This window comes from Bison bison, unplaced genomic scaffold (genome assembly GCF_000754665.1).
Source record: "Bison bison bison isolate TAMUID 2011002044 unplaced genomic scaffold, Bison_UMD1.0 scf7180017864329, whole genome shotgun sequence".
Taxonomy (NCBI): Eukaryota; Metazoa; Chordata; class Mammalia; order Artiodactyla; family Bovidae; genus Bison; species Bison bison.
The window spans coordinates 5,329,801-5,339,030 of NW_011494901.1; the positions used below are offsets into that span (position 1 = coordinate 5,329,801).

General features: G+C 44.4%; 1 protein-coding gene across 3 annotated transcripts in view; it reads left to right on the plus strand.

The window, feature by feature from the left end:
- The window catches only part of CCDC125 (coiled-coil domain containing 125), a 31,700-nt gene that overhangs the window by 171 nt on the left and 22,299 nt on the right, over window positions 1–9,230 (plus strand). The window contains exons 1-2 of one of the 3 annotated variants that reach the window (XM_010853592.1): window positions 7–122; window positions 7,843–8,296. In XM_010853592.1, coding sequence (XP_010851894.1) covers window positions 7,987–8,296 — 310 coding nt within the window. In that variant the 5' untranslated portion in view covers window positions 7–122; window positions 7,843–7,986. Of the gene's footprint in view, window positions 1–6; window positions 123–7,842; window positions 8,297–9,230 lie in introns of those variants that run through there. The other 2 variants (XM_010853593.1, XM_010853594.1) reach the window with 2 other exon arrangements.

Sequence of the window (9,230 nt, forward strand, 5' to 3'; positions counted from 1 at the left end):
GTGCCCCTCGCCTTGCCCCACTCTCAGTTCTTCACTCGCCAGGGATCTGGGGAGGGTGTGGAGCCAGACCCCAGGACGCAGCTGCGCAAATTCGAGTAACTCCGCAGGTTGTGGACAAGCTGGTAAACGGGCTCCTCCTTTCCCTTATGCTAGTTAATGGCCTTGTCTGACATTATGGAAATGAGAAATAGGTTTGAAAGATTCTATTTCTGCCTCTCCCCCCTCCTCCTTTATTACTTTTTCTATAGTTTTTCTACTAATTATGAACGTTAAAACTGTAGCTCACTAAATGAATTGTGGTATCCTGGATTGGATCCTCGAACAGCAAAGGACTTAAGTAGGGAAACTGGAAAGGACCCTGATGCAGGAAAGATTGAGGGCAGGAGGAGAAGGGAATGACAGGGGATGAGATGGTTGAACGGCATCATCGACTCAATGGACATGAGCTTGAGCAAACTCCGGGAGATAGATAGTGAAAGACAGGGAAGCCTGGCGTGCTGCAGCCCATGGGTTTGCAGAGTTGGACAGGCCTGAGGGACTGAACAATAACAAAGGGAAAGGGGAAATTCTGATAAAGTATGTGGTTTAGTTAGGGCTTCCCTGGTGGCTCAGTCGGTAGAGAATCTGCCTACAATGTGGGAGACCTGGGTTTGATCCCTGGGTCCGGAAGATCCCCTGGAGAAGGGAATGGCAACCCACTCTGATATTCTTGCTTGGAGAATTCCATGGACAGAGGAGCCGGGAGGGCTATAGTCTATGGGGTCCCAAATGGACACGACTGAGCTACTAACACACATACAGATATATGGTTTAGTTAAGTGTGTGTATCATTGTTAATTTCTTATTTTTGATAAATGTACCCTAATACTTCATTAAAAGAATTTGGGTAAAGGGTATACAGGAGTTCATGGTACTATCTTTGCAACTTACTGTATATCTAAAATTATTTTAACATAAAAATTTAAACAGAATTCTACAGTGATATGCAGTAGACCATTGTTTACAGAAAGGGCTGACGTCACTTCCTTTTTTGCCAGGAATTAGGTGTCTGTTTGATCAACTTGTTTGCTAAGGAAAGAGCTGTCCGGCTAGTGGGTGTGGGTGTTTCTAGTTCAAGTTTTCCAAGCAGGAATCTGTTTTCTTTTTCCGTTCCATCTATGAAGTGTCTCTGGAACACCTGTTATGCACAAGTAAATGAGACACACACATTAGGGGCGTGTACAATAAAAACACAAGTCAGGAAGGAAGGAAGGACTGTTAGAAAGGTACAACACTGAACTAGGAGGGCTCAGAGGTGGGAGAAATCGCTTCTGGCCCCGGGGACTCGGGAGGGCTACTGAAGGGAGTGGCTGTCGTGAACTGAGGGGTCCTGAGACGAGAAGGGATCCCTGGGGTGGAGAGTGGCTCCAGCAGAGACTTTAAGGAGATGAGGCTGCGGGGGCCTGGGAGCAGGTAAAATATGTCTCACAAGGAAGCACAGAGCGTGCCCAGGGAGTTCACGTGGCACAGGAGGTGAAAGCTGCAGTTACCTTATAGAAAAGGGCGACACCTGCTTTCCCTGTATATGCCATGGGAGCTGTGGCTTGTCTTAGGGCAGGAGAGGGGCATTATTGGATGTGTGCTTGGAGATGATTGACTTGGCAGCAGTTAGGGGAGTATTGGTTTAGCACAGGAGAGGTTAAAGAAATTCACCCAGGGCTATGACGTCGATGTGCAGAGACAGACATAAGCGTATGTGCGTGCCAAGTTGCTTCAGTTGTGTCTGACTCTTTATGACTCTATGGACTGTAGCACTCCAGGCTACTCTTATCTGTGGAATTCTCCAGGCAAGGATACTGGAGTTTGTTGCCATTTCCTCCTCCAGGGTATATTCCCATCCCAGGGACTGAAGCTGCTTCTCCTGTGGTTCCTGCGTTGCAGGCGGATTCTTTACCACTGAGCCACCAAGGCAGCCCAAAGAAGGACATGGCTTGGGGAAATTTTGTGGAAAACTTGACAACTGAAGGCCAGAAAATAAGAAAAAGGGGAAAAGCCTAAATCCTGGAGTTTTTTGTCCCTGAATGTTTTGGAGCATGGTTGATGGATTTGCAGAAATGGGGGACTCAGGAGGAGACCTGGGGTGGAGGTGGGGAGCTCAATGAAAGTATTTTTGAACAACCTGTGTTTGAGTTGTTGGCAGGATAACCAGCTGGAGATGTATATTTAAAGTATTTAGGAGAGGAAGCCAAATATATACAAAAGGGACAGGAAGAGGAAAAGGAGTCTGAGTGGGCAGGTAGGAGGCGGTCAGGGACCCCTGTGGGGTTGTGTGCCAAGAGGGACTTGGACATGGCGAGTCAGTAGCATCATAGCTTGTGCAGAGGTAGAGGAGACAGAGGGATGAGGCTGTCTTAAATTTAGGGATTAGGAGGCTAGGTCTTAGATTTAGGAATTAGGAAGACCCATGTCCCATTCAGGGTTGTTTTAACGGAAGAGTAGGAGCTTGTCTGCTCACAGTCCGTCATCTGTTCATCCAGGGGCCATTCGCAAGGGGGCTGGGAGCCAGAGATGTGGTTTCTAGTTCTGGCTCTGCCACTGCCGTGTAAGTTTCTGTATAATTTTACACCCTTAATAAAACCAAAAGGATCCTTTTATTCCTAGCAACACTGAATAGTCCAGAGAGCCAGGGTTCCCTGGGGCACACCTTGGAAGAATGCTGCAATAGAATCAGAATTTTAGAGGTCTAAAGAACAAAAGAGTCTTATCCAGTCCTGTGACTTGACAAATGAAGACACTAAAACTCAAATTCATATCAACCAACATTGATTTCAAGTATATTAATAGTGCCCCAAATCCACCTATAAAGTAGCCATGCTTAAACCCGTTTTGGAAATTCTGACATAGGCTCTGAGAGGTTAAATGACTTGCCCAGAATCAGAGCAGCAAGTGGTGGTGTGAGATTTGAACCCAAGCCTCCTGGATCAGGGCTTTCTCTGTCACACCTCCTGCTGCCTCCCTGGTTGATAACTTTGGATGCATTTAAAAGTGGTTGAATGGAATGTAACGTCAGTCTTTTCTCCTTTCTTATAAGAAATGTGTTCTAAAAGTCAAGTTTGACTGCATTACAGATTACTATTATAAATGGCTGCCTGGGGTGGGAAGGATAACTTCAAAGAGCATGAGGGAACTTTTCTGGAGTGATGAAAAAGTCACTCTAGACTTAGTATATAAAAGTGTCCCAAAGTTACATTTTAAAAAACACTAGAGCATTAGACCATGTGAAATCTCATATTCAACTCTGAATAGTGGCAAGGTATACCTATGATACCTGAATATATATGGCACTTTGAAAAATATTCTTAGCTGATCTTGTGATTGCTTATTCTTTCCTCTTACTGCTTTTTTCCTTTGTCTTGACCAATTCCATTTTCTTCACTACTGGCTGCCAGACCCTGACCACACCCTTCTTAACAGAGGCAGGAGGTTGAATTTATAAGCAGAAATCTGCTCTAGTGCAGCCTCTTAGGGATTAGTCTCTGATTCAATAAGTAATTTCCTATCAACCTTGACAAATAAAAATAGACAGACTTATTTAGGAAATAAACATATAAAGGAACCAAGAGGATTTCATGAAAATTTTGGGGGGAAAATGGGTCCAATATACTGTGTTGAGTGTTGGCCAAACTAAGTATCCTAGACTTTGACTCTCAGTTTTATTTGATGTCATAAGTAATAGAAACTTGGTTTACTCTCATATTAATCTCATTAAAATGCTCTGAAAGATAGAAAGCAAGGTCTAAGAGTCTAGCAGTATCTTTGACATGAGGAGTCTAGATTCAGAATCTGGCTGTACTCTAGCTATGTTATTTAACCTCTCTGTACTTCAGTGTAATGGTTCTAGGTAGACTTAAACAATAGTAGTATTGTCTTTTAAAGTGTTTGTGGAGATTAAATAGAATAATCTAAGTAGAGCACTTAGAATAGTGTCTAGTAAGCAACAAGTGCTGGCAATTATTAGATCATGGTTTAAAAGTTGTTACCAATGTAAGACATCCAGTTTAATGATTTTCTTACCGAGGACAATACAACCACTTAACACACTTCTAATCTTTTCCCCTAGTCCAGTTAAAAGATCCTTTACTTAAAAAAAAATTTTTTAATAGCTTATTATTGAGGTATAATTTACATATAATAAAAGGTACCATTGTAAACGTATGGTTTAATGAATTTGACAAACCACCATCCAGTCAAGACACAAGACGTTTTCATCACTCCGGAAAAGTTCCCTCATCCTTCCCACCCCAGGAAACCATTGATCTGTTGTCTGTTGGTCCAGATTTCATACAGTATATGGTTCTTCTGTTGGATAATGTAAGATTCATATTATCACATGCATCTGAAGTTCGTTATCTATTAATGAGTATAGTCTTTGTGTGGACTACCACAGTATGTTCATTTCCTGTTGCTGAACATTTGGGTTGTTTTCAGGGTTTTTTTGGCTAATTTGAATATCAGCCAAAGAACTGAACATTCATGCACACATCTTTGTAGGCACAGTGTTTTCATTTCTCTTGGGTGAATGCACCTGACGGGTCACTTGTTTGAAAGAAGCCTTCAGACTTTTTCAGTGGTTGTACTGTCTTACACTCCCGCCTGCTGTGTGTGTGGTGTCCGTATCCTCGGCGCACTTGGAATTGTCCGTGGTAGGTGGTGGAATCTCACTGTGGTTTAAATCTCCAATTCTTTCATGATGAATGATGCTGAGTCTCTTTCCATCCACGTACCTTCTTTTATGATGTATCTTTTCCAGTTTTCTAAGGGCCTTTTTTTGTTTTTAAAATTTTTTGAGGGCCTTTGTTATTAAACACTGAAAATATGTGGTACCTTGGCCCTAAAGGCACCAGGATCCCCTTCATAAACATGATAGATTTATTTGGCATCTGTGTCTGCTTTTAATAGCAGCAAACTAAGAGAGCGACTTCAGCAAAAACACAAGACTGAGATTTAACCATTTTGAATGTCCTTGTAAGCAGCTACTTAAACAGCAGGGTATTTAGAAAGGATGTCAGATCTGATTGTTTTCCTTTTTTAAAAAACGTGAGTCTTGAGAAAAGGATGAAATGTTCCTAAACAGCTTCAGCACAGCAGCTGTTTTGAAATGCTTGGTGGTAAAAGGCCCTCTTAACTGCCCTGGTACTGGAGGGCAAGGCTGGGCATTTCCGGTGCTCTTCAGCCAACAGGCAGGCCATGTCACCAGGCAGGTGGCCACAGTGGGCTCCTTGTGCGAGGGCTCAGTGATGGGCATTTCTCTGTATGGCATTTTCACCTGCAGTTAGTCCCAGGTTATCCAGTAGGGAGCCTTACCAAGGTGACTGTTCAGTTTTTTACCCCAGGCAAGTATTTCAGTTTTTTAATTTGTCTGTTTATTTATCTATCTATTTATCTGTCTTTTATTTATATATCTGTAGCTCCGATGGTAAAGAATCTGCCTACAATGCAAGAGACCTGGGTTCGATCCCTGGGTCAGGAAGATCCTCTGGAGAAGGGAATGGCAACCCGCTCCAGTATTCTTCCCTGGAGAATTCCATGGACAGAGGAGCCTGGCAGACTATAGTTCGTGGGGTCACAAAGAGTCTGACACGACTGAGTGACTAACACTGCTAAGTCGCTTCAGTCGTGTCCGACTCTGTGCGACCCCATAGACGGCAGCCCACCAGGCTCCCCTGTCCCTGGGATTCTCCAGGCAAGAACACTGGATGGGTTGCCATTTCCTTCTCCAATGCATGAAAGTGAAAAGTGAAAGTGAAGTCGCTCAGTTGTGTCCAACCTTTCTCGACCCCATGGACTGCAGCCCACCAGGGTCCTCCGTCCATGGGATTTTCCAGGCAAGAACACTGGAATGGGGTGCCATCGCCTTCTCCGGTGACTAACACTACTATTTATGTATTTTGATTGCGCCGTTCAGCATGCAGGATCTTAGTTTGCTGACCAGGATCGAACCCATGCCCCCTGCAGTGGAAGCATGGAGTCTTAACCACTGCATCTCCAGGGAAGTCCCTCAGTTTGTTTGTTTATTCCTTCCTTCCTTTATCCATTTATTTAAAAGTATGTGTTGAGCACAGATCATGTCTCTGATAACTGTTTAGGCATTGGGCTTGCAGTGTGATTCAGACAAAAGTCTCTACCCCGTGGAGCTTGCATTCCACTTGGTGCCCTCAGGAGCAGGTTTGGGCTCCGGCAGAGGAAATGTTCAGGACACCCTGCTTTTTAAGAAGCATCACAGGCAAGCCAGAGCCACCTTCTGCTTCCCTTTTGTTGTTGTTCAGTTGCTAAGTCGTGTCCTACTCTTTGGACTGCAGACCCCATGGACTGCAGCACACCAGGCTTCCCTGTCCTTCACTATCTCCTGGAGTTTGCTCGAACTCATGTCCATTGAGTCAATGATGCCATTCAACCATCTCATCCTCTGTCACCCCCTTCTTCTCCTGCCTTCAGTCTTTCCCAGCATTAGTGTCTTTTCCAATGAGTTGGCTCCTTGCATCAGGTGGCCAAAGTACTGGAGCTTCAGCTTCAGCATCAGTCCTTCCAATATTCAGGGTTGATTTCCTTTCAGATTGACTGGTTTGATGTCCTTGCTGTCCTCGGATTCTCAAGAGTCTTCTCTAACACCACAGTTCAGAAACATCCATTTTTAGGCACTCAGCCTTCTTTATGGTCCAACTCTTACATCCAGACATTACTACTGGAAAAACCATAGTCTTCCCTAGGCTCCCTTTTGTACTGTTTTCCCCCTTCTGGTGGTGTGCTTTGAAAAATGAGTAAAATATGGAGGGGCATGCTAGAAGGTCATAAATGCCAAAGAGAAAAATCAGGCAGAGAAGGAGAGAGAGGAGGAGTTGGCAAATTTAGGTGGGGTACTAGGAAAGGCAGCAGTGAGAAGGAGACACTGTAGGAAAGATCCAAAGAGGCGAGGGACCAGCTGTGCATCCCCTGGGGAAAGAGTGTTCAGGGCATGGGGAACTCGAAGCTCTGGGGCAGGAATGCCTGGCTGGGTCAACACCACCAGGGAGGTCAGGGCAGCTGGCCCAGGGTGAGGGTACCAGGCAGAGATGAACCTGGGGCCCCTCACCATTGGAAGGGCTTTGACATGTACTCTGTGCTGAGAAACAGTGGAGGGTTTTGATCACAGATGTGACCTGGTTTGAGAAAAAAGAGAGGGAGGGATGATGTAGGGGCAGGAGAGGGAACCTTCTTCCCTCCCACCTGTCACTGACCCAGCAAAACGTCTCCTAATTGTGTCTGCGCAGAAATAGACAATGAACCAAGCAGAGCTGTAGGAGAGAGTGTAAGAGTCCTAAGTATCTCAGGCAGATGAAGGATAAAGGACAGGGGTAGGATGGTCTTAGTCATTGGAAGCTGACTTTTCAGACACTTTTTGGATTATATATATATTTGGCTGCACCTCGTGGCTTGTTGGATCTTATTCCCCGACCAGGGAACTCCCAAGACTTCTGAATTTTGTATAGCTCTTAGGCTTGTGAAAACTGAATGCTTTCCTTTGGAAGCTCATTTGTCAAGACTGTTGTTTCTTTGGCAAAGCCTGATCTCTTCATCCTGATCAGTTATTACTGGAATCAGTAAAAGTCTGTCCTGTGTCCTCAGAAATATAGAGTCAGATTTTTCTTTTTCTTATTTAAAAAGTCCTGAAATGTTAAATAGCTTCAGTTGGGTTGCCAGGGGCATCTGTGTGCTTGTGCGTTGCTGGCTCTGTCAGCATGATGCACAAAGGAACTTTTCTTCCCTGGCAAACCCAACTCTGATTATACTGATTGGATTTTAACTGCTGTTTTTTCTTAACTACAGGTAACTAGGTAAAGAAGGCTTCAGGGGACCTTCCCGACCCAGGGACAGAACCCGCATTTCCTGCACTGGCAGGCGGATTATTCTTGGATTATTCTTTACTGCTGAGCCAGCAGGGCAGCCCATTGTAAAGAAGGCACGTGACTGATGAGCAGAGTGGCGAGGCTGCCAAGTGAGGCGGAGGGGCAGGCCTGGGAAACAGAGGACGATGACATGGCAGAAGGCGACCTAGGGTATGGCCTTGGAAGAAGGCCTGGCGGCATTTGTGAAGTGCCAGTTTCACATTTATTTAAATCTAGAAAAAGATCAGATGGAAAGAATTCTAGTCCTCCCCTTTTTTCAAGAAATGGGGACAAAAGAAACAGTGCCATTTTTCAGTATTCCAGACAGAAGAGCTTTCAAGATACATACCTGGAAGGGCCCCGAATTCCCCATCACAAGCGACAAAGTAGCACCGGTAAGGATGCCTACTGTCCTCCTCTTCTTTTCTCCGTTATGAGTGCGATCAAGGCTGTCACCCTTCCAGTGCCTGAAGATGGGGCACCGTCATGGGTTTTAGAAATTTATCTTTATTCACCTCTAGAGATTGATTGGTGATGGTATAAAAGTAATTGATCTTTCTGTTTCCAAGTATTATACAAATTGTGAAGTAGTTATTCTGTGGCATTACATACAAGCTCCAGGAGTTGGTGATGGACAGGGAAGCCTGGCTTGCTGCAGTCCATGGGGTCACAAAGAGTTGGACACGACTGAGTGACTGGACTGACTAGCTGACATATATGTTAGTAATATCGATAAGTGATTACTTACCTTACTTTTCTTGCGAAGTAGAGGTATATTTCATTTTTAAATTTTTTGGTCTTATTTGATAAACGTTTACTGGGTACCTATTAGGTGCCCACGACAGTACCAGGTTCTGGGAATAACATCAGTGAACAAAATAGTCAAAGGCTCTAAGGTCATGGAGGTCACATTCATGGTAGAGGACACAGAAAATAAACCTGCAGATCAACTATATAACATTAGGCAGTAGTAAATGGAAAGACAGTAAGTGATTGGAGGGCAGAGGTGCTGCTGTTTCAAGCAGAGATCCAGGAGGGCCTCCCTGAGGAGGTGACATTTGAGCACTGCAGGCCCGGAGCTCATCTGGGGAAAGAGTGTTACAAGGCAGGACACAGGCTTCAGATTATTTTAGGGATATCATAAAATTCTCAAAATAAAATTAATCTTAATTTGTCATAACTATGGAATGAGGTTCCATAGTTCGTGACATTGTACAGGAGACAGGGATCAAGACCATCCCCATGGAAAAGAAATGCAAAAAAGCAAAATGGCTGTCTGGGGAGGCCTTACAAATAGCTGTGAAAAGAAGAGAAGCGAAAAGCAAAGAG